This window comes from Trichosurus vulpecula, chromosome 4, assembly GCF_011100635.1.
Source record: "Trichosurus vulpecula isolate mTriVul1 chromosome 4, mTriVul1.pri, whole genome shotgun sequence".
NCBI classification, from domain to species: domain Eukaryota; kingdom Metazoa; phylum Chordata; class Mammalia; order Diprotodontia; family Phalangeridae; genus Trichosurus; species Trichosurus vulpecula.
Genome location: NC_050576.1, coordinates 260,598,646 through 260,624,720, shown reverse-complemented (window position 1 = coordinate 260,624,720; position 26,075 = coordinate 260,598,646). Strand labels below are relative to the sequence as shown.

The 26,075-nt window shown below is 38.8% G+C and overlaps 1 protein-coding gene across 1 annotated transcript in view; it reads right to left on the bottom strand.

The window, feature by feature from the left end:
- The window catches only part of LOC118847077 (ceruloplasmin-like), a 52,695-nt gene extending 36,343 nt beyond the window's left edge, over positions 1 to 16,352 (bottom strand). The window contains exons 1-5 of the mRNA XM_036755695.1: positions 16,195 to 16,352; positions 14,632 to 14,882; positions 11,926 to 12,138; positions 9,636 to 9,809; positions 7,594 to 7,848 (exon numbers count right to left, since the gene is read on the bottom strand). Of these exons, the coding sequence (XP_036611590.1) occupies positions 7,594 to 7,848; positions 9,636 to 9,809; positions 11,926 to 12,138; positions 14,632 to 14,882; positions 16,195 to 16,352 (1,051 nt within the window). The remainder of the gene's footprint in view (positions 1 to 7,593; positions 7,849 to 9,635; positions 9,810 to 11,925; positions 12,139 to 14,631; positions 14,883 to 16,194) is intronic.
- Between the last annotated feature and the right edge of the window lie 9,723 nt (positions 16,353 to 26,075).

Below are 26,075 nucleotides of genomic sequence, written 5' to 3'. Positions count from 1 at the left end.
TCTGGCTGATATTTACAAAAGAAAAAGAAATTATCTGTATAATAAGTTGACAGCACAGCATTGTTTAGAATAATAAAAACTGGATATAATCCACATGTTCAGCAATCAGAGAATGGGTGAAAAAAATGTGGCATATGGATAGAATGGAATATTATTGCTTAATGAGAAATGACAAAAATAGAACACTGTGAACATGTATGAGAAGATTTGTGGGAAAGGGTAGATGTAAGACCCCTCCTGGATCACTGCGTTGTTGTAGTGGAGGAGCTTGCATAGTTCAATGAAGCTATGAGCTATGCCATGCAGGGTTACCCAAGATGGACAGGTCATAGTGGAGAGTCCTGACAAAAGGTGATTCACTGGAGAAGAAAATGGCAAACCATTCCAGTATCTTTGCCAAGAAAACCTCATGGACAGTACTAAAATTATAAAAGAGATGACATAGAAGATGTGCCCCTGAGATCAGAAGATGTCCAATATGCTACCGGGGAAAAGCAGAACAACAAGTAGCCCCAGAAAGAATGAAGCAACTGTACCAAAGTTAAAAGGAAACTCAGCTTCAGATGTGTTTGGTGACAAAAATAAAGTCTGAGGCTATAAAGCTCAATATTACATAGGAACTTGGAATGTAAGATCTATACGGCAAGGTAAGCTGGATGTCAATCAGGAGATAGAAAGATTAAACATGGACATCCTGGGTGCCAGTGAACATAAATGGATGGAAATGAGTGAATTTAATTCAGTTGATGATTAGATATACCACCGTGGAGAAGAATCCCTCAGAAGAAATGGGGTAGCCCACATAGTCGATAAAAGGGTGAGGAAAACAGTACTAGGGTATATTCTCAAAAAAGACCAAATGATAACTGTTTGAATCCAAGGTAAACCATTAACATCACATTATTATGAGTTTATGTTCCAGCCACTGAGGTTGAAGGAGACAAAGTTGATCAGTTCTGTGAAGACCTATAACATCTTCTAGAAATAATGCCAAAAAAAGATTTCACATTTATCATAAGGGATTAGAATGCTAAAGGAGGAAATCAAAGGATAATTGGAATAGCAGACAAGTGTGACCTTGGAGTGCAAAATAAAGCAAGGAAGAGACTAATAGAATTTTGTCAAGATAACTGGCTAGTTATAGCAAACACTCTTCTTCGACAACCCAAAAGGCAGCTCGGACTTGACCAGATGTTCACTATCAAAATCAGTTTGACTATATACTTCGCAGCCAAGGGTGGAGACGCTCTATATGGTAAGTTAAAACAAGATCTGGAACTGACTGTGGCTCAGATCATGAGCTTCTTATTGCAAAATCAAACTTAAATTGAAAAAAGAAGGGAAAACCATCAGACCATATAGGTGTGACCTAAATAACATCCTTTATGAATGTGAAGTGGAAGTGATGAATAGATTTAAAGCATTAGATCTGGTAGATAGAGTCCCTGAAGAATTACGGACAGAGGATCACAATATTGTACAGGATGCAGCAATGAAACTATTCCAAAGAAAAAGAAAAGCAAGAAAGCAAAATGGCTGTCTGATAAGGCTTTACAAAAAATTGAGGAAAGAAGGAAAGTGAATGGGAAAGGAAAAAGGGAAAGATATACCCAACTGAATGCAGAATTCCAGAGAATATCAAGGAGAATAATTAATGCAAAGAAACAGAAGAAAATAATAGAATGGGAAAGACAAAAGAGTTTCTTTAAGAAAATTAGAGATACCAAGGGGACATTTCATGCCAGTATGGACATGATAAAAGACAAAAATGATAGGGATATAACAGAAGGGATTAAGAAAGAGGTGGCAAGAATATGTAAAAGAACTATACAAGAAGGATTTTAACAGAACTGATAACTATGATGGTGTAGTTATTGATGTAGAGCTAGACATCCTGGAGAATGAAGTCAAGTAGGCCATAGGAAGTATTGCTAACAATAAGGTTAGTGGAGATGACAGAATTCCAGCTGAGCTGTTTAAAATCCTAAAGATGATACTGTTTAAAATGTTGCATTCAACATGCCAGCGAATTTGGAAAACTCAACAGTGGCCACTAGATTGAAAAAGATCAGTTTATGCCCCAATCCTAAAGGAGGACAATTCCACAGAACATGCAAAATACCGAACAATTGGGCTCATCTCACGTACTTACAAGATTATGCTTAAGATTCTGCAAGCTAGGCTTCACCAACATGTGAACTAAGAATTATCAGAAATATAGGCTGGTTTTTGAAGAGGCAGAAGAACTAGAGACCAAATTGCCAACAATTGTTGGACTATGGAGAAAGCAAGGGAATTGCATAAAGACATCTACTTCTGCGTCATTGACTACACTAAAGCCTTTGACTATGTGGATCACAATAAAATATGGCAAATCCTCAAAGAGATGGGAATACCAGATCATCTTACTTGTCTCCTAAAGAACCTGTACATGAGTCAAGAAGCAACAGTCAGAACTGACCATGATTGGTTGAAGATTGGGAGAGGAGTACAAAAAGCTATGTATTGTCACCTTATTTATTTAACTTATATGCAGAGTACATCATATGAAATGCCAGGATGGACAAATAAAAAGCCAGAATTAAGGTTGCCAGGAGAAATATCAATAATCTCAGAATGCAGATGATCCCTCTCTGATGGCAGAAAGTGAAAAAGAATTAAGAAGCCTCTTGACAAGGGTGAAGGCGGAGAGTGTAAAAGCTGCCTTGAAGCTTAACATAAAATAATAAACAAGATCATGCCAACTAGTTCATGAAAATAGAGGGAGATGAAATAGAAGCAGTGCAGGTTTTACATTCTTGGGTTAAAAAATCACTGTAGATGGTGACTGCAGCCATGAAATGAAAAGACACCTTCTCCTTGGAAGGAAAGCTATGGCAATCTGGATACCATGCTAAAAAGCAGAGACATCATCTTGCTGACAAAGATCCTTATATCAAAGCTATGGTTTTTCCAGTAGTAATGTATGGCTATGAGAATTGGACTATAAGGAAAGCTGAACACCACAGAATTTATGCTTCTGAATTGTGGTGCTGGAGAAGACTTTTGAGAATCCCTTGGACAGGAAGGAGATAAAAATATGTCAATGCCTAAAGAAATTAATTCAGACTGTGCATTGGAAAGTCAAATACTGAAGCAGAAGCTTAAATATCTTGACCAGATAAGGAGAAGACAGGACTCGTTGAAAAAGACCCTGATATTAGGAAAGACTGAAAACAAAAGGAAAAGGGGATGATACAGGATTAAATAGATAGTGTTGTGGAAACAATGAACATGAGCTTGGACAGAATTTGGGAGATAGAGGAGGATAGAAGGACCTAGTATCCATGGGGACGTGAAGAGTCAGACATGACTGAATAACTGAACAACAACAAGTAGAGTTAAAAAAGCGGAATTGTGGAGGAGGCAGAGCCAAGATGGTGGCTGGAAAGCAGGGATTTGATTAAGCTTGCCCCCAAATCCCTCCAAACACCTGTAAAGAGTGACTCTGAAAAAATTCTAGAGCTGGAAAACCCACGAAATAGTAGAGGGAAGCAGGTTTCCAGCCCAGAACAGCTTGGATAGCTACTGGGAAGGGTTTGTTGTAGGCAGGGTGCTGAGAGTGGAATGCAGCTCAGTGTGGGCCACGTCAGGAATGACCAGACTGGGAGTTGGGTGGAGCAGGCCTTAGGGACATGGATCATTGAGCTGTGGCTTTTCAACCCACAAATGCCAAAGACAATGGAGCAGGTTAGTGGGAAAACTGCTGGATCTGGGTGAGAGAAGTGCATGGTCCAGCCCCAGCCCCAGGGATGGTGGAGGTGTTGCAGTGGCAGCAGCAGGAAGCTCCTGCGGCTGCTTCCAGAGTTCCAACATCAGCTGCTTCTGGAGTCCCTGGCCCACATGGTTGGAGGAATCAAGCAGCAGATCAGAGCAGGAATGCAGGGAGTGCTTTGCTGGCACAGAGGCAGGTTTCTTCTGCTTTGCTCTGCTTGGATCTGGGTCGCAGTCCTGGTTGGCGGTTCTTGGGGGAGGAGGAGTGCTGCTGTGGCAGAGCTTTTGGTGAGTGTGGAGTAGAAGTAGCTCTGAAAACAGCAGCATGGACCCTAAAGCTTGGGACAAAGCACTCTCCACTCTGAAGGCTGAAGAAAGAAGGGGTCAAGTATCTGGCTGGGAACATGAGCAGCAGGCAGCATAAAGGGACTCAGACTTAGACTATAGAATCTTCTTTTGGTGACAAAGAAGATCAAAACATACAGTCAGAAGAAGTCAACAAAGTCAAAGAGCCTACATCAAAAGCCTCCAAGAAAAATTTGAATTGATCTCAGGCCATGGAAGAGCTCAAAAAGGATTTGGAAAAGCAAGTTAGAGAAGTAGAGGAAAAATTGGGAAGAGAAATGAGAGTGATGCAAGAAAATCATGAAAAACAAGTCAATGACTTGCTGAAGGAGACCCAGAAAAATACTGAAGAAAATAATGCCTTAAAAAATGGACTAACCCAAATGGCAAGAGAGCTCCAAAAAGCCAATGAGGAGAAGAATGCCTTGAAAGGAAGAATTAGCCAAATGGAAAAGGATGTCCAAAAGACCACTGAAGAAAATATCACCTTAAAAATTAGACTGGAGCGAGTGGAAGCTAGTGACTTTATGAGAAATCAAGATATTATAAAACAGAACCAAAAGAATGAAAAAATGGAGCACAATGTGAAATATCTCATTGGAAAAACCACTGACCTGGAGAATAGATCCAGGAGAGATAATTTTAAAATTATTGGACTACCTGAAAGCCATGATCAAAAAAAGAGCCTAGACATCATCTTTCAAGAAATTATCAAGGAAAACTGCCCTGATATTCTAGAACCAGAGGGTAAAATCAAAATTGAAAGAATCCATTGATCACCTCTTGAAAAAGATCCCAGAAAGAAAACTCCTAGGAATATTGTCACCAAATTCCAGAGTTCCCAGGTCAAGGAGAAAATACTGCAAGCAGCCAGAAAGAAACAATTTGAATATTGTGGAAACACAATCAGGATAGCACAAGATCTAGCAGCTTCTACATTAAGGGATTGAAGGGCTTGGAATATGATATTCCAGAGGTCAAAGGAGCTAGGATTAAAACCAAAAATCACCTACCCAGCAAAATTGAGCATAATGCTCCAAGGAAAAATATGGATTTTCAATAAAGTAGAGGACTTTCAAGTTTTTTCCATGAAAAGACCAGAGCTGAATGGAAAATATGACTTTCAAGCACAAGAATCAAGGGAAGCATGAAAAGGTAAACAAGAAAGAGAAATCATAAAAGACTTACTAAAGTTGAACTGTTTTGTTTACATTCCTACATGGAAGGATGTTTAATTCATGAGACCTTTCTCAGTATTAGGGTAGTTGAAGGGAATATACATATATGTAGACAGAGGACACAGGGTGAGTTGAATATGAAGGGATGATATCTAAAAAATAAAATCAAGTTAAGGGATGAGAGAGGAATATATTGAGAGAGGGAGAAAGGGAGAGATAGCATGGGGTAAATTACCTCACCTAAAAGTGAGAAGAAAAAGCAGTTCTGTTGGAAAGGAAGAGGGGGCAGGTGAGAGGGCATGAGTAAATCTTGCTCTCATTGGATTTGACTTGAGGAAGGAATAACATACACACTCAATTGGGTATCTTACCCCACCAGAAAGTAGGGGGAGGGGCATAAGAAAGGGGGAATGATAGAAGGGAGAGCAGATGGGGGGAGGAGGTAATCAAAAGCAAATACTTTTGAAAAGGGACAGGGCCAAGGGAGAAAACTGAATAAAGTGGGGCAGTATAGGTTGGAAGGAAATATAGTTAGTGTTTCACAACATGAATATTGTGGCAGTGTTTTGCATAATGATACATGTGTGGCCTGTGTTGAATTGCTTGCCTTCTTAGGGAGGGTGGGTGGGAAGGGAAAAAGGGGAGGGAATTTGGAACTCAAAGTTCTAAAAGTGGATGCTCAAAAAAAGTTGGTTTTGCATGCAACTGGGTAATAAAAGATATAGGCAATGGGGTATAGAAATCTATCTTGCCATATAAGAAAGTAAGGTGAAAGAGGATGGTGGGGGAGTGGGGTGACAGAAGGGAGGGCAGACAGGGGAAAGGGGCAATCAGAATATAGGTTGTCTTGGAGTGGGGCAGGGAGGGTAGAAATGGTGAGAAAATTTGTAACTCAAAATCTTGTGGAAATCAATGTTGAAAACTAAAAATGTTAAATACTAAAATATGAAGAAAGCAGAATTGGAACAATATGCATACTGTCTACAACTATCTACATAGATGTCTCCATACAAAAGATTCCCTGCCTTCAAATGAAAATGAAAAGCTTTCACAGCATACACATTTTGATGATGAAATTAAAGCTCTATTGGAATAAAAGCATATATATCATCTTTGTCATCTTGTATAGTAACGGAATTATCTCAAAGATTCTCTCTGTGTGCCGAGAGGACATGTGGCTACATCTTAATATTTTTATTCAATAATTGCCCTACTGCACAGCCATCCCAGAATACACTAGAAATGGATGTCTCAGAGCAACTAGGTGGTGCAGTGAGTAGAACACTGGCCCTGAAGTCAGGAGGACCTGAGTTCAAATCCGGCCTCACACACATGACACACTTACTAGCTGTGTGACCTTGGGCAAGTCACTTAATCCCAATTGCCCTGCCTTCCCCTCTGCAAAAAAAAAAAAAAAAAAGAAACGGATGTCTCAGAACTGCGATTCCTAGGCAGTCTGTGTGAAAATATATGGGATTGTTCTTATGAGAAGCATTTTATCTATCTGTGTAGATAGGTGGTCCAGTGGATAGAGCACTGGGCCTGGCATCAGAAAGACCAGAGTTCAAATCTGACCTCAGACACTTACTATCTGTGTGACGCTGGGCAAATCACTTCACCCCTGCCTAAAGCTAGGGAAGAAAATGACAAACCACTGCAGTACTTTGCCAAGAAAACCTTATGGACAATTGGTCCACAGGGTCATGAAAAATCAGACATGACAGAACAACAGTTAAAGCAATAATCTAAAGAACATTCAATATAAAAGAATAATGCCAGCATGACAATTTGTCCTTGGCATATTCTCTCTAAACTTCATAAGAAGATGAGAAGAATGAGATAATTATAGACATCACCAGCCACAAAATCCAGAGAAATACCCAGGAGAAAAAGTGATCAGACACATAGAAACAGACAGGGTATTTTTGAAATCATGCAGCCAGGTCCTGATTAGTATAGATAACAAATCCCACCAAGTAGTCATTTTTTAAAATCCCCATAGCATTTTTCTATTGACTGGCACAAAGACCCTATTTTGCATAATTATAACTTCAAATTGTGCACATTGGGATACATGTGACCACTTCAACGAATTCATTCTTCACAACAATTATTACCTAGCTGTATGTATGTGTGTGTATATATACATACACACACATATATACATATATATATGTATATGTATATATATATATATCCTCAGCAATAGAACTTTATAGTTTCACATATAATTTTTTAAACCTTTGTGTGAAATTTTGAGTGTTTGTTTTGGTTGATATAGGCTGTATTTATAATTTTTGAAAAGGTAATAACTTACCATCCAGATGTTTGTTAATTTGACAGCTAAGCATCCATTCCCCAGCACCTTTTGCTACCATCACAGCATCAATCATTGAAGCAGCAAAAATGCTGAAAGTATCCATTCTGTGACCCAGATAGAGCAAAGTCTGTCCATGAAGAAAGATGGCATGTTTAGAACGCAGAGAACCCATTCCAAAAAAATGCCAATGCACTCTGTCTTCCATGCACATGGTGATGTCTGGAATGTTTCCAAACAGGAATCCATTCATTGCTAGGGGGAAAACAAACATTCACACATGTTATTAAGGTAAATATCACAAGAGCCATGAAAGAGAGAGAGAGGTAGAGGACGGTAAGGATGGAGGTATGATGGTATATCAAGGGGATGGAATCAGGGCTATACAGAGCAAAATATACCTAACTTTAACTGATGTAATCCAAGATATGTCTAGGTCTCTAGTTTCTGCTCTTCCCAAATTAGGGTTCCAAGAAAAAGTGAGGCCCTCAGACATTGAGAAAAACCAAGAAGGTGGAAGAAGATGAGGGAAAAAGACATAAAGTGGATTAAGAGGACAAAAAAACATTGAGAGGTGGGAGAAAAAAATACGAAGGGGATGCATTGAGGAGAAGAAAGCAAAGAAGGAAAGAAAGAGAAAGAAAAAAGGGGACGAGAAAAAGGAATTGGAGGGTTTCCAGGAGAGAGGTGATTAAGAAGTTCAGAGAAAAAACTCTCCAGCAAAATATTTGAGGGAAGCTTAATTTTGGTGAAATACTTCAGTCCCATTAGAATATATTGCATTTTTCTTCACATATTTTGATAACTCAAAGTCATAGGATTATAGTGTTTGAGCTTGGAAGTGATATTAGAGCAAGGATGTGCTAGTGAATTTTTAACAATTGGCTCTCCAGGAAAAAAAAATGTACCCGTAACACAATTCTAAATTTAATCTGATTATTAACATTTTTTCCATCACTTTCTTAAACCTTTTGTTGTTGTTGTTGTTGTTGTTGCTGAGTCATATCTGATTCTTTGTGAGCCCATTGGGGATTTTCTTGGCAAAGATACTGGAGTTGTTTGCCATTTCTTTCTCCAGCTCATTTTACAGATGAGGAAACTGAGACCAGCAGGGTAAAGTGACTTACCCAGGATCACACAGCTAGTAAGTGTCTGAGGCTAGATTTGAACTCAGGAAGATGAGTCTTCCTGACTCTAGGCCCAGCACTCTATGCACTAGGGCGCCACCTAGCTCTCCTTCTTCAAGTCCCAATTTGTAGTGCCTGCTGATTTCTACAGTATAAATGCTCACAATGAAAATTTTACAATCGGCTCAGGAATTGGTACAAGCTGGCTCCAGCACTTCCCTGCCATAGAGGTCAACAAGTCTAAACTCTCATTTTACAGATGAGGAAACAACAGCCCAGGGAAGCCTGAGTAATTTGCCTTAAGTCACACAGGGGACTGGAATTTGAACTCCCTGGCTGAGTTTTTGCTTGACTTCCTGGGTTTTTTTTAATAGCTTTGCTGTCACTAGGCAAAAACGCTCCATACAAGGAGGACTTTGTGTTCCTCATCTTATCTATTTTAAAATATCTATTGGATGCCTTTGGCATTAAATGATGTGTGCTCATTTTTACGTACCAACTGCTTGTGTCTTTTTTTTTTATTGGCTATTTTTAATTGTATTACGTAGCCAAAGGGAAGTTGGTCATTGAGGTTACCAAACCAAAAATCAATGAAAATCCCTCCTTCTCTCATACACTACCTGTGGGATCCTTTCTAATTCACTGCAGTTCTTGGGGACTCTGGTTTCCTCATCTATAAAATGATGAGATCGGATGTGATGACCTCTGAGGTGCCTTCTAGTTCTAAATCCGTGATCCTATGAAAACTTTGCTTCTTTCTTATGTAACCCAAACCCCAAAGCCCATTGGTATTGGACTCTATCCACATTGGTGGAGATCATTGGCTCTGGAGAGAAGAGAATGGCTGTTTCTTGGGTTCTTCTGGCTTCCAGATTGGAGAGAGTAGATGTGTGGTGCCAGCGTCCCTTCACTTACAGTACATTCTGTTGCTCTCCACGAAGGCCGGATCAGTTTTATTGACCTTGTCAGGTTCATAACAATAGGTATCGATATTTTCCTCCAGATACCAGCTCTGATTTTCATCTACTTCACTAAACATTATGACAAATGAATGATCAATGTCTTTTTCAGTGTCCCCATTCAGGGTCCCTGCAATAAAAAATAATAAATTGTTTAGTTTGCATGTGGGATGTTTAGCATTAACACAATGCAGTTTCCTATTTTTTGAAATTAAAAATAATTTTAATTGCAGCTGTGGCAAATCGAAAAGTACAATATGAAGCTTTGGAATAACATGTCTTTATACAGGTATACCCACTTAAGAAAACCACTCTTTCAAATACAATACTTGTAAAAGCCATGCCCTTTTCCTAGCCAGATCAGCTGCTATTTGGGAGCCCTTGTTAGTTCATATATACACATGCACACATATAGTATAAAATACATGTAAATATATGTATATGTGTATATGTATATATGTAAAATTTACACTCATCTGCGTTCATCTTTAATCTTTCACTTTTATCTAAATCTGATTCCAACTCATTTCTCCCTCAGGAGGATATTTTGATTGTATTAATTAACATGATGAAAAGATGTTATAGTATCAATCTAATATAAACTCCCTTGACTTACTTTTTTTTTTATTTTAATTTTTAGTTTACAACATTCAGTTCCACAGGTTTTTGGGTTCCAAAATTTCTCTCCTTCCCTCTCCTCCCCCCTCTCCCCAAGATGGCATGTAATCCAATGTAGGTTCTATAGACTTCTTAAAGAGGCCTATTCACTGAATGGGTGTTGCCTCACTCTAAGTGAGTACATGAAGGTCCTGAGCCTAAAAGGGCCAGGGTCTCCCATTGCATCCTGGATCATCTCTAGTAATCCTGATGAATATCTGTTCACTGGACCCAGATGGCTCTGGAGGAGAAAGTAAGGCTGGTGACCTTGCACAGCCTTCCCTCACTCAAATCCAAGCCAACTGCAAGTCATGAAATCATTTCCCTCCTGTCATGGTCCTCTTTGAGAATGAAGGACAAACACAACCTGTGAGTAGATCAAACTGCCTAAAAGGGGACCAAGCTAGTTGAGTAATTCAACTTGTCCTCTCCCTCTCCTTCTCTCTCTCCCTCTCCTCTCCAAAGGAAGGTAAATTTTGATGGCCAGAAGCTGCCCACTTAACTTGGGTTTTACTGGCTAGATTCCTTCCTTCCTTCCTTCCTTCCTTCCTTCCTTCCTTCCTTCCTTCCTTCCTTCCTTCCTTCCTTCTACAGGAAGCCTTCTCCAGCCAGTGTTAATTCCAGTGCCTTCTTTCTCTTAATCATTTTTCTCTGATAATATTGTACAGTTGCTCGCACATAGTATGTACTTAATAAATATTTATTGATTGATTGATCTTATTTGAGCCTAACCACAACCTTATGAGGTGGGTGCTATTAGTATCCTCATTTTACAGATGAGAAAACAGACTGGGAGAGGTTAAGCTAGTTACATAGCTAATAAGTGTTTGAGGCAGGATTTGATTCTGGATCTTCTTGATACCAGGTCTAGTACTTAGCTACCCCCATTCATATCCATTTGCATATCCATGTCTATATCCATGTACATGTCAGTGTTCCTATTCCTGGCTTCTCTACTGAGTTCCAGCTGCATCTATGCCAAATGGCTATTGGACATTTTCATTTCATAATCCTAACTCTAACCCTAATAATCAACAAGGCTTTATTAAGCATATGCTCTATGCCAGGCCCTGCACTAGGCATTGCCATACAAAGGAGAGATAGCTTCTAACTGAGGGTATGGGGAGGCCTTGAAGACCTTTTCAGCTATATCAAACCCTAGTTGTTAGTTTTCTTCCTCGCTTCCCTAGTCATCATTCAATCCATCAGGTTTGAGCTGAACAGATGTAGGAAGCTTGCTTTGAGGTAGAGGGAAGGGGCTGAGGAAGTGGAGATGGCCTGAGGTGTGTTTGGAAAATAGTAAGATGTTTTAATTTTTAATATGATAAATATCAATATGTACTGCTCACATTAACAAACGCTCTTGGGGTCCTCAAAAATTTTTAAGTGTAAGGGAGTCCTGAGACTAAAAGTTTGAGAACCACTGGTATAGGCTCTTGAATGCCAGGAATATATAAACCTTGTGAGTAAAAATGACATTAAATTGACAGCTTCTAATGACATCATAGATTTTTTTCTTTTTAAAGCAGCCTGTATATCATTGGGTTATATTTTTATTGCTTGAGATTTTTTTAAAGAGAGTGTTTTACCTTTCTTACAAGTTATCAGGGGTCCCACAAGCCCAGAAGCCACATCCTTCACAGTATCAAAGTGTGAGTGGTAAATTCGGGTCACACAATTATGGTCCCCATCCCCAGGCCCTTGCTCTGGGGTTATGGACCACCTGTAAGTATAGTTCTGTCCAGGCATCACTCTATCATCTTCCTTCTGTCGCCCCCAGGTATTGTCAGGATACAGAGCACCTAGAAAACATCCAAGGCACAACTTTCATTGAAAGGTCTCATTTGAGGGAGAGTCCAGCTTTCTCTCTTGAGCCTTGATAGATACAGATTTAGACTTATTGAGGAAAAATAACTTTTATGATTTATTTTCTTTCCAAGTTCTTTCTGAAGTGCACTGAGCTGGAAGGCATCTTAAAGGATATTTAGTTCAGCTTTCTTATGTTATAAAAGAAGAAAGGGAGGTGGCACCATAGAGGTGGCAAAGGTCATATAATTAATGAACAGGCATTTATAAAGTTCCCACTGTGTGGAACATGGTGCCAGGTGCTGGGAATATAACACCAAAAATTTAACAGTCTTGACCCTCAAAAAGCTTACATTCTCTTGGGGGAAACAAGATGCACACATTTAGGTGAGCACAAAATATACCCAAAGTAAATTCAAAATACCATATTTTTGCATGGGTAGAGATATTAGGTAGGATGGGAGTGGTGGTAGTAGAGATGGTGCTTGAACTGAGGCAAGCATTCTAAGAAGGGAAGGGAATATGACTCAGACATTTCCCTGTATTATCATCTTCTTCATTTTGGTCTTAGATGAAATAGTAGCATTTCTCCTTGTCAAGGCACACCTCTTTACTTGGATCCTTGGTCCAAACCTTTCTCTACTTCTCCAGCAAATTGACTCTGCTACCACCCTCTCTCATTTATTAAACACTCACTGTGTGCTAAGCACAGTGAAATGAAGAAAGAAAAAAAACCCCAACAGTCCCTGTTCTCAAAGACCACATTTGACGTTAGATATGTGAGATTGTGTAAGCAAGATCTACAGAGGGCAGACAGAATATAACCTGAAAGAGGAAGGCATTAGCAGGGAAGGGGACTGAGAAAGGTCTTCTGCAGAAGGTGGGATTTAAACTAATTGTTGAAGGGAGCTCGGGAAACTAGAGTGCAGAGGTGAAGAGGGGAAGAGCATTCCAGGCATGAGGGACAGTGTGTGCAAAGGCATGATGATGGGGCATGGGGGGTGGGGGGTGTTGTGGTTGAAGCACTGCAAACAGGCTGGTGTAGTTGCATCCTGGAGTTGAAGGGAAGAGTCCAAAATATAAGGAACCCCCTCCCCCACGGTTCCACCTCTACGACTTGCTATCCCTGTGACCATGGATAGGCCACTTAACTTTTTGGTGCCTCAGGAGAATCCCTAAGTCTTATCTGAAGAGTCATCAAGGGGCTGGTAAAGGGAGTTCCCATGACTGGTGTCTTCTAGAATTATACTGCCATAATAAAAGCTGACATTTATGCTATAAGTGTAATTATAAATAATATAAATAAAGCTGACAACTAAGATTTACAAGGTTCTTTTTTGTGTATTGCCATTCCATCCTCATAACAACCATAAGAGGTAGATAATTCAAAGTATTAATATCCCCACCTTATAGATGAGAAAACTGAGCCTCAGGGAAGGCCGGTGACTTGTCCAAGTTCACACAGTTAAGAATTGGTGAAATCAAAGTACAGACTTCAGTCTCATGACCCTTAGCCCAGGGCTATCCCAGTATACTATACTACCTCTGTCTTTTAGGGTAGATGTTTCCAAAGAATATCAATCAAATAATTTTTCCTTCCCAACTCAAAGAGTTCTGGATTTCATGGAGGAAGACCTTGGTTAAAATTCGACTTCAGCCACTTAAACCCTGAGTGCAGCAAGTCTATCTACTCTCAAACCTTTCCTCTGGTCCAGACCTGACCATGCCACTTTCTTGCTCAAATAGCTCCCATGGCTCCCATATTACCTTCCCTCTCCCCCACTTTTCTTCCCCGGGCTGCACAAAGACTTATTTGTTTGCTTTGCCTCTTCTTTCTTTCATTCCAGTATGGTGTGCTAAGCTTAGCTCTAAAACCCTGAACAAACCACAAACCAGGAAAATGTTGCTTTCTCCTGCATTCATCTAATCTCTTTTAGGATGCCTTTTTAAGAAGAAAAGATCAATCAAGCCATAATAGGACTAAGATTATTCATGGCTGAGACCCAGCAGGTCCCTCCCTTCTCTTTTTAGGCCATAGTGCTTTTCTACAAGTGAAGAAAATGGTATTTTCCTTGTCAATAATCTCACATTTGTTGTTTAATGTAAGATAAGAAATTGTAAGGGGAGCATCTGGAGAGCAGACATCAAAGATCTGTGGTCGATTCATAATTATGGCTAATCTATAACCACCTTTCCTCAGCATGATGTTTAATGATGTCTATGAATACTGAGAACAATTTGATTGAAAGAAACTTACGCATTTTTACTAAACTTCTTCTTAAATCACATCATAAATTTGTAGAATGTTCTCAGCACTCCTTAGTCATTCAATGATCAAATATATGCTTACTCTACTTCAATCATCCCCTTTAAAATAAGATAGTGGTTGGAAAGGGAACTATTTTCACACTATTTTCACTACTCAGTATGTTGAAACAACTGCAATTTTTTTCTAGTTATATTCAATCTTGGGAGGGCATTCATCGTACCTTCATTTTCCTTAGTATAGGTCGCTCCATGTGGATGCATAGTGTAGCGTCTTGAGGCAAAGTTTTTCATATGTACGACAAGTAGATCCCCAACCTCTCCCTTCAGAATAGGACCCAAAAACCCCAGCCAGGTGGGCTTTCTCACGCGCCTTCGATAGCTTCCATCCGTGTACTGAACGTACATGGCTTTCTTGTAAACTCGACCAATCCTCTGAGCACCTCTTTGTAGATAGATATAGGATTTAAGATCTCTGTGGAGATAAAAAGACGGCTCCATAACAGATCTTGACTGGAAAGAAAATTTTCAAATTAGTTGGGATAAAAAGTCAGGAGATTTATAGCTTAAATGGCCCCTAAATGGCAAAAGGAAGGAGATGTATAGTTTAAATGGGACCCAAGTGACAAAAGGAAGGAGATTTATTGTTTAAATGGAAAAATGCCAAAACTGGAAAGAATATGATTAAATGAGATGGGAGAAAAGAAGGAGATAAGCCATGGGGATCCCAGAGAGCTTATTTGCTGAGGCATCACATAATTAATTCACGTAGCATTTTAGTTGTAAAGCCCTCCCCTGAGCTTTGTACCAAACCTCATCATGAAATTGCAAAGCATTTTCAGTCTGCTTTTGTCATTCATTATGGATCCTAAATTTAGAGCTGGAAGGGACCCAACAGACTGTGGAGTGGCAGGATTCGATCCCATGTCTTCCCGACTCCACATTCAGTGCCTCTCCATGGTAGACATTAGCTCACGTGTATATGAGCAAATGGACTTAATTGTTTAGTGAATATGGGCCATCCAGAGTCATGATTTGAATACATCAGAGCCCTTCTCCAAATATCTCCTCATTCTCTTGCTGAATCAACTGGAAAGATGAAAGAGAACAACACAAGTCTTATTATTCAGATTTTCTCATGTATAAGAGAAAAAAATTGCTTTTAAAAAATTGCACACCCACAATATGGGGAGCACAGAATTACGCAGAGTTTCTGTTTAGAGGATTTGTTGCTTAAGCATCTGGGTACATATAAGTGGGACTATACTTAAGCAAAGCTTCTTAACCTTTTCTGAATCATGGACCCCTTTGGCAGACTGATGAAGCTGATAGAACCCTCCTCGAAATAATATACAGGGTGTCTGAGAAGTCATAGTGCAGTTTAAGGCTTTAAAAAGCTTAAATCTTTTAGCTTTAAGGACAAACTGAGGTCTGGTGAGGGAAAGTGATTTGTCCATCATCATACAGGTAATATGTCACCATAGGCAGGGTTCGAATCCAGGTTCTCTGAATCTAGAGGTAGTGTTCTTTCCACTGTGCTAGGATACCTAAGGAAATGAAATCAGAAAGGCTCTTGCATGTTAAATGTGCTACATATAGGTACATGCACATGGTCTATGTATACATATGCACGCATACATAACATGTACGTGTCCATTTCTGACAATGAATTTGTTCTTAAAGAGTTAATCCAATGAAAGTCATTATCAGCATATTATCCATAATAATTAACTACCAGCCCATTCTATGGAGGCTAACATTTTCAAGGAAAGTTGAACATTACTTACTTATCTTCGGAAATTAATTTTCCGTTGACTATATTTTTACCAGTGGGAGCATAGTTCCAGGTCTCTTCCCTAATGCCAACGTAATAATGTCTTTCTTTTGCCCAGCCTGGAGAATTGGCAAATATCAGAAAGGAGGTGAACAGCAAAAGTCCTGTCATTTTCTAGCCTGGAGCCTTGAGAAACAAAATTGGTGTAGGCCTGTGGACCTTCCTTTTATAAGTCAGAACTTCTTTGTTTTCCGGAGTCATTTACATAAAGTCAAGTTTCACAAGAGCAGCTCTGCCTCCTTCATCCACGCGGATGCAAATCCCATTCAGTTTTACTTTGTACTTCTTGGCCAAATGGAATGTTGTATAACCCAACTAGACTGTTGCACAATTATCCACTCAGGATTGCTCATTCATGATTTAACCATTCTGGAGGACAATTTGGAACTACGCCCAAATGGCAGACAAACCGTGCATACCCTTTGATCCAGCCATACCACTGCTAGGTCTACATCTCAAAGATGCCCCCACAAAAGGGAAAAGGACCTATTTGTACAAAAAGATTTATAGTAGCTCTTTTTGTGATAGATAAGAATTGGAAATCAAAGGGCTGTTTGTCAATAGGGGAATGGCTAAATGAGCTCTGGTAAATGATCACAATGGAATATTATTGTGCTATAAGATATGACAAGGAGGATGATTACAGAAAAACCTGGAAAGAATTACATGAACTTATGCATAGTGAAGTGAACAGAACCAGGAGAACGTTGTACACAGTAACAGCAGTATTCTCTGATGAAGAACTGTGAATGACTCAGCTAGTTCTCAGCAATACAATGATCCAAGAAGATACCAAAGGACTAATGGATGAAGCATACTATCCTGCTCTAGAAAAAGAACTAATACTGTTTGAATACGGACTGAAACATGTTATTTTTCACTTTCTTTCTTTCATGTTTTTCTTTTATTAGAGTTTTCTTGTACAAAATGACTAATGTGGCAATGTTTATATAATTGCACATATATAACCTATAACTGATTGCTTACCAACTCAGATAAGGGAGAGGGGAGGGAGAGATAGAATTTGGAACTCAAAACTTTGAATAAAAATGTTAAAAAACTGGAAAACATATGTATCATTAATTAAATTCCATGAATGCTTCTTCACTAAGTATTGTAGTAAACTAGTTAAACAAATGTGGGAGCTATTAGTCTGAGACAGTTATTATAGAAGAAAAGTTAAGGATATGTTGAACTAATTCATAAATTAAATATTTCATAAGATAATTTTTTAAAAAAACTGGAAGTTCAGTTTTGGACTGGAGTGATTCAGATGCATTACTTAGAGCCTTTATTGACTGGCTTATTGTATTTTCTGGAATTATTACAATAGTTTACCTTTCTCTACTCTCTTCCTCTTTTAATCCTTTCTACTTAACTACTGCCAGACTGACCTTCTTATATTTTAGTTCTTATGTATCATTCCCTTACTCAAAAATCTTTAATGGCTCCCCATTACCCATAACATAAAGTCTAAACAATTTAGCCTGATATTCCAGGCCTTCTGCTGACTTCAGTCTTCTTTTTTATTGAATGAAAAAGCATTTAAGTATTTACAATGAGCCAAGCACTGAGCTATGCACTAGAGATAAAAATAGAAAAAGTGAGATGCTGTAGTCTCTGCTTGCAGAGAGCTCACAGTCTAGGTGGCGAAATGGACAGGGCACCAGCCTTGAAGTCAGGAGACCTCAGTTCAAATATGGCCACAGATACTTGACATTTACTAGTTGTGTGACCTTGGGCAAGTCACTTCACCTAGATTGCTTTGACCAAAAAAAAAAAAGAGCTCACACTCTAATCGAAGTAAACAACACATTCTTAGGTGGCACCATCAGGTTGATGAAAGTGCTCAGTGGTCTAGATGAGTAGCAACAGGGAAGATGGTATAGAGTGGTGGAGGATCTTAGGATGCACTGACAGGTCAGATGGTGAAGCCTGGTGGTCCTCCATCTTGTTAGAAGGGTGTAATTGACTCCCTGCTCATCCTAGTGATATTGCTTTTCCCACCTGGCTACACTGGTAGGATTTGGGTGGTCCAGACTGGGGGAGGAGGGAAAGGGAAGAAGGAAAGGCAACCTTGCTGATAACTATCCCTACCCAGTTTCCCCATTTAGGGCAGGGGAATGGTTGAGGGAGAAAGGAAAAGGAAAGAGAAAAGTGGCCTTTCCTACCTGGCCACCTTGAATGGTGTTTTTCAGCCTTATAATCTCACTACTTTCTCATACTAGTTTCTACATCAGTGAGACAAATGCCTTCACTGTCAAATGGACTACTGTACTACCCTTCCTTCACACCTTTACTGAAACCAACGATGGCCTCTAATGTCCCTTCTACCTCTAAACTCGTGACCTTTTTGTTCCTCCTAGCGTCACAGGGCTCAGGATGGGCATATGACCAATAAAAAACACTCTCTAACAGCCAGACATATATAGGTTAAAAGAATAGCAGATATGGTGACTCATACATGTGAATAACCACAGAGGGTTGTTAACTCAGCCTTGAAAGACTTTTCAAAATGATTCCTTGACACTCAGTTCCATGTTTGTTCACCGAACGGCTGTTTAGACAAATCAGCTGCTCTTTGGCAAAATGTTCTTTCTTTGAACACCTTTCAACATTGTTCTAAGGCGTATGAATATGGAAATTATTAATTTTTTGCCACTCTTTCCTGCTTCCTGGAGGACAACACTCCGCTGAGTCTTTTAGGCTATCACTACATCATTTGTTTATGAGTATATTTCCTTAATGTCCAGCTTGAGGATATTTAACTGACTTAGTATTTATCTGAGCTCAATGTCATTATGCTTGACCTTCATACCTATCACCAGATGCCTTACAGGGAAACTTGGAACTCATGTTACTTTTCTGAAATCTGAAAAATCAAAGAAAAACAAAGTGCAAAGATTTATATAATTTCATGATTATGAATTACTAGCCAACATACTAATTACTAATAAACATAATTATTAATCAACATAAGTATTCTATATTTGTGTTTCTAGATCACCACACACTATACTTTTATTATCATTGTTATTATTATTAATAGTAGGAACTGCTTTTTCTCTAGCACTTTGTAGCTTACAAAGTATTCTCCTTGTGACAACCCTATAAGTGATACTCTAATTTTATATATGGGGAAACTGAGGCTCAGAGACTAAATGACTGTCTCTGGTCACACACCTAGGTGGTGTTAGAAAAGTCCATAAATAAAATTTTACACAGGAGTGAGTGAAGGAAAGATTTATTGTGACTCTCAAGAGCTGGGCCACCCATGCTGGAATGCACGGGGGTGGGGATACAGAAGCAGAGCAAGCTTTTATAAGGTTAATCGTTCCTGGTCCATCCTTTCTTTCATTACTCTTTGCTCCTTGACATGATCTCCCTCCTGGTCATGTGACACATGTATAGATAATGAGGGTCTAATTTTATGCGGAGTGTGCCAGTTACTATGAGTGAAGCTATTAAGCATGCGTATTTTCAGCTCATCCTTTGCCCTACTTTTTAGTACAGATCCAGTTGAAACTAATTTTTCTCCCTGTCTGAGAATTGTTCCTTCCTTTCCCAGTATTACTCTTTTCCTAATCATGTGACTCCCAGATGTTTCTTTCTGTGGAGGACAAACTTTATCTCTTTCTAACAGTAGGAATCTAGGTATTTTAAATGGAAGACTTTTACTATACTGCCTTCCTATAATATAGAATAATACCAACCTTTGCTTACTGAAAAGTATGGTTTAAAAGGCAAGACAGACTGGTGCAAAGGACTATTCCAAGAGCCTTTTGACTGACCTCCTTTCTTTAAGTTTCTCCTTGCTCTAGCCCATCTGCTACTCAGTTGTCCAATCGATCTTCTTTCAAACTGATCGAACAGTTCTGACTGTCTCACACCCCCTACTCAATAAACTCCAGTGATTCCCTGTCACCTCCAGGATCATACCTAAAAATCTTCTGATTGGTGTTCAAAGCCCTTAATAATCGAGTCCCATCCTGCCTTTCCAGTCTTCTCACACCTTCCTCCGCTCCACGTATTCTGTGATACAGGGACACTGGCTCCTGGCTGTTCCATGCATGCGCCACTCCATCTCTCAACTCCAGGCATTTTCTCTGGCTGTTCCCCACACCTGGAAGTCTTTCTCACCTCATCTCTGCCTCCAGGTTTCCTGGCTTCCTTCAAGTCTCAGCTGAAATCCCATCTTCTGCAAGAAGCCTTTCTCCTCTTGAGGCCAGTGCCCTCCCCCTGTTGATTTTCTCCAATTTATTGTGCATAAATCTTATCTGTAAGTACTTGTTTATGTATTATCACTCCTTGGGAGTAGGGACTGGGTTTTTTTTTTCCTTTTCTTTGTATCTACAGCCCTCAGTACGCTGCCTAGTACAAATATTTCTCGACTTGAAATGTTCTATAGAAAGTATTACATTTGGAGTCAGTAGTTAGTATGATGGGAAGAGTGTTGGTGTCAGAAGCCTTTTTGGTTTTTAGGCAGTTAGGTGGCACAGTGGATAGAGCTTTGGGCCTGAAGTGAGAATGAGCCTGAGTTCAAATCCAGCCTCAGATGCTTACTAGCCATGTGACTGTGTGACCCTGGGCAAGTCATTTACCCTTTACCTACCACAGTTTCCTACTCTGTAAAATGGGGATTATAATAGCCCCTACCTCACAAGGTCATTGTGAGGATCAAATAAGATATTTGTAAAGCACTTAGCATGGTGGTTAGCATGTAGCAAATACTTAATAAATGTGAGTTCTTTCCTCCTTTTTTCTTCTTGTTTCTTCTGTGACCTTGGGTAAGTTTTTAAGTGACCCATTAGTCTCTCTGAGCCTCAGTTTCCTCATCTGTCAAATCAAATGTGTTTTTCTGCCCTTGTTATCAGGATTACCTCAAGGCTTGTTTTTGGTTCTGTTTTATTAAAGAAAAAAGAAGGATCAAAGAAAGGGCAGCATCCCTGAGGAAGATGATGACAGAGAGAAGGCAGAGAGAACAGCCTTGAGACTGGGAAGTACAGAACAAAAACGGCCAATGGAAAATCGGTACCCAAAGGTGCAAAAGGGCTCTGTGATCTCATGGATGTGGCTGTCCCCTCCAATGATGCAAAGCACAGCCTGTTCAAGCCTGCTTATCCTGTGAGTTTCTTGCCTATATTTTTCCTCTGTTCAATTCAGAGGGACCACCCAATTTACTAGAAGCCTTGCTCAATTTCCCTAGACATAAAGAGGATATCAGTGGAGTATTTGGCCTGTCTATCTGTCATCCCTCATGCTCATCAATTTATTTAGACATTCCCCAATTGATAGATATCTCCTTTGTTTACATTTCTTTGCTACCATAAAAATGCTTCTATAAATACTTTGATCCATATGGGGAATTTCTTTTTAACAATGAACTCTGTGGGGTATATGCCTATTAGGAGAATCTCTGCATCAAAGAATATGAGTATTTTAATCACTTTCCTTTTATAATTCCAAACTGCTTTTTAAAAATGGTTGTACTAATTCACAGCTTCACCAACAACGCATTAGAGTTCATAATATCTCCAACATTGACTCTTCCTGTCTTTTGCTCTCTTTGCCAACTTTCTGGATTGAAACTGAAACCTTAGTGTTGTTTTGATTCTTATTTCTTTTATTAGTAGTAATTTTATGCATCCTTACCTAATCGTTGATAGATTGTAATTCTGTGTACTATTTGTTTATATTTGACCATTTATCAATTGGGGGAATGGCTTTTGGTCTTATTTATACCAAACCCATTATCTAAAAAAAATTGATAAAAAGATTTTTTTTCTATTTAACAACTTCCAATCTTATTCTAATTATATTACTTTTGTTTACACAGTTGATTTTCAATTTCATGTAATAAAAATTATGAGTAAATTGTATTATGACTTCCAAGGAATTTTTAATGATTTTGGTATAGCGATGAGATTCATCTTTCCCTTGCTGGAAGAAAAGATTTAACGTGCTTTGTTGCTCTACTGAATCAAATGCTTTTTTTCATAATTAACAAACAATAGACATAGAAGCATCTCACATTTTATATATCTTTCACTCAGTTGTGAGATGGTAAAGATGTGGTATATTTAGAATATAACTTGTTCCCTAATTTGAAGATGCCTCCAATGGATCAATTTGTTTTTAGTCTTTATGTTACATATACTTATAGATTAGCTTCTTTTCTCCTCTGATCAAATGTAAACTCCTTTAAGGAAGGGGTTATTTCATTCTTTACGTCTCTAGCACTGAGGACAGTTTCTATGTATCAAGTAGGCACTAAATAAATGTTTGTTGATTGAATTAATGTATAAACGAGTCTCACACTTTTTACATAGATAGGAAAGTGAGTAAATGGGTCATAGATGATATTTTCTCAGTCCCCCCCTACCTTTCTGGTGTTTTATTATAAGGCAATTAATTTATGTCCTCTGCATAAAATTATTATAACATGTGTTTTAGTGATTTAGTTGTTTCAGAGGCACATCATATCCTATTTCTCCCTTAATTTTTATTCTTTCTTCTAGTTTTGCTTTAATTTTTTATCTTTGCTCCAACAAGTCAGCGGCATGATTGTCCACAGACGTTTAATTCAGAAATGACTCCCACACCAGCAATGAGTCATTCCTCACCTATTAAAAACATAGTCAATTTCATTTGTGTGATGTTATTCAATGCCCATTATGTTCATCACCTCATGATTCTCTTCTTGAAGAAAGTATTCTTCTATAATCTAGAGGCATAATACTTCTGTATAGTCTACAAGCGTTAAGTCCCTTGTCATTCTTTTTTCCCCTAAAACACGTTTTCTAGCAAAATACAAGCTCTAGCAAATCCTATCGTGATTGAGAGTTTCCCAGATAATAACTCCCATCAAGACTGTTTTCCAAGAACTGGGATATCGAAGGATGGAAAGAATCATCACCAATAGTCTGGACTCTTGGTGATTGATTCTTTGGTCATGACAACCTAGGAAACAAACGAAAATACAAAATGGCTCTCGATCTTGTGGTCCTCCTTTAATTTCTGCAGTGATAGTAGAAGAGTAGCAGGAAAGAGGGGAAAGGGTGTTACTAATCATATAATTTTTAGGTTATTTATAAACTTGACTTGATACTCTGAGATCTTTGGCCAATGACCAATCAGTGAGTATACAATTAGAGCAGAGGTTCTTAATTTTTTTTGTATCATGAGTAGTTTGGTGAAAACTTTGGACCACTTTTTAGAATGATATTTTAAATGTATAAAATGATAGAATTACAGAGGAAACCAATGATATTGAAAAACATATGTATTTTTTCCCCATCTAAGTTCATGAATATTCTGAAATCTATCCAACCATTTGGGAGACAACAGACCCCAGAATAATAACCTCTGAACTGTAAGAACTCTTCAATAATTTCACCACACACAAAACCAGAAGAAAGTTATAGCTGAGTGTTAAGATGACCCACAGACTCTCCTTGAAGAGGCAAACAAAGTAACTGATGGTGTAGTTTTATTGCATATCTAAAGAAAATAAGAAACATGCTATTGGGTCATCTCACATTGTAGTGCTCATGAAAAGTATTTGCAAAAAGACCACCATGAAAACAATTGTAGCATATACTCCAACATCTTGTTGCAGAAAAATAAAAGGTAACAAAATTCAGTGAAGAACTCAGCGTCCAGCTTCGATAGCCCCTCCCTCCAGATATAATTTATATAGTTATTAGACCTTTTAGAGGAAATAGAATCTTAGAGAAAATGTGGTTTAACTATCATCTAGAGAATTAACTGTCATGACTTGAGAGAAAGTATGTGATAACTGAGAGAAAGGATTAAGAGAATATCTTTCCTGAGAGACCATATGAGTTAATTGTGAAAAAGAGCCTGAAGAGACATTTCCTGAGAGAAGTGAGTTAACTCTTATCTGGTGAAGAAGGTATATTGAGGAGACTTCTTGAGAGACTTTGCTGTCCTGAGAGAGCAGAATGGTAGGGCAGTGTTTTCAGAGTTGAGAAGAGTTGTAGATGATCGTCAGAGGTGACTCTGGTGCTTTTCTCACTGGGAAGTATTTAATTATGCATTCTTATTGCTGTTATACTTCTGATAACATGAATGGTGTTTTTTTAAGCCTGTGAGACTAAGGGATTTGAGAGAGAGGAAAGTAGGCTTTCAGAGAGATTTCTCTGGCTTATTTTATAAACTTAGACGGGAGATCAGACTTTATTTCTCCTAGAAAGATAGTTTTCTTGAACACAACATGTCCATTTCCAAATCCAAACAGTATCATTCGCTGGTACTGTTCCTCAACCTATTCAGTTCCTTTTGTCCTGGGCAGCCTCGAGTCTCACTCCACTTATAAAGGCTCCCCTGACTAATCTAACCTCTTCAATTGCTCCTTCAACACTGCAGATGTGGGAAAATTGGAACCCTAATGCATTGTTGGTGGAGTTGTGAATTGATCCAACCATTTTGGAGAGCAATTTGGAACTATGCCCAAAGGGCTATAAAAATGTGCATACCCTTTGACTCTGCAATACCACTTCTAGGGCTGTATCCTAAAGAGATCATACAAATGGGAAAAAAAACACATGTACAAAAATATTTATAGCAGCTCTTTTTGTGATGGCAAAGAACTGGAAATCGAGGGGATGCCCATCAACTGGGGAATGGCTGAACAAGTTGTGGTATATTAAGGTAATGAAATACTATTTTGCTATAAGAAATAATGAGCAAGTGGACTTCAGAAAAACCTGGAAAGAGTTAGATGAACTAATGTTGAGTGAGGGGAGCAGAACCAGGAGAATATTGTACTCAGTTACAGCCACATTGTGCACTGATTAACTTTAATAGGCTTGGCTCTTCTCAGCAATGCAAGGTTCTAAGACAACTCCAAAAGGCTCATGATGGAAAATGCTATTCACATCCAGAGAAAGAATTACAGAGTCTGAATGCAGATTGAAGCATACTATTTGCTGTCTCTTTTTTTGTTCTATTCTGTTTTGTTTCTTCTTTCTTGTGGTTCATTCTATTGGTTATAATTCTTCTTTGCAACATGATTAATGTGAAAATATGTTTAATGTGAATGTATATATAGAGCCTATGTCAGATTGCATGCTGTCTTGGGGAGGTGGGATGGGAGGGAGGGGGAGAAAATTTGGAGTTCAAAAGCTTGTGGAACTGAATGTTGTAAAGTAAAAATAAATAAATAAATTTTAAAAATGCCTATTGATTGATTGGAACAATTTCTAACTAGCTGATCACCATGTATAATATTCTGTCTCTCACTACCATGCTTTGCCCATGCCTGTAATACACTATCTCTTTCATCTCTGCTTCATAAAATACCAAAGCACCTGAGCTGCCACTTTGTACAGGAGGTCTTTCCTGATCCCCCCCAGTTATTAACACCTCTTGACTTTACTTTACATTGCATGTCTTTTTAATTTAGTTATTTGGAGAGGCAACATGGCATGTAGGGTTTAGAGTCAAGAGGGCTTGGGTTCGAGAGATTGAAATTTTGAAATGAAACGCAGCTGAAAACTCCACTCTTTCCCCCCTTTTCTTCGGAAGTTGGGACATTTGCCCATTTGCAGCTCCTCTCCCCATTACCATGATCTTTCAAAGATTATTGACTGGCTCAGTAGCCACATCTTTCGGTCATAAAGAGCTTAGCACAGTGGCCAGCACTAGTGAGATGAAATTTGACAGGATAAATGTTAAGTTTTATACTTGGAGTAAAAGACCAACTTCACAAGTAGCTGATGGAAACTGAGTGCAAATGAAGCCTCTCTTGTGGAAAAGATCTAAGGCTTCAGAGAACAGCAAGTTCAGTAGAAGACAATTATAATATGACAG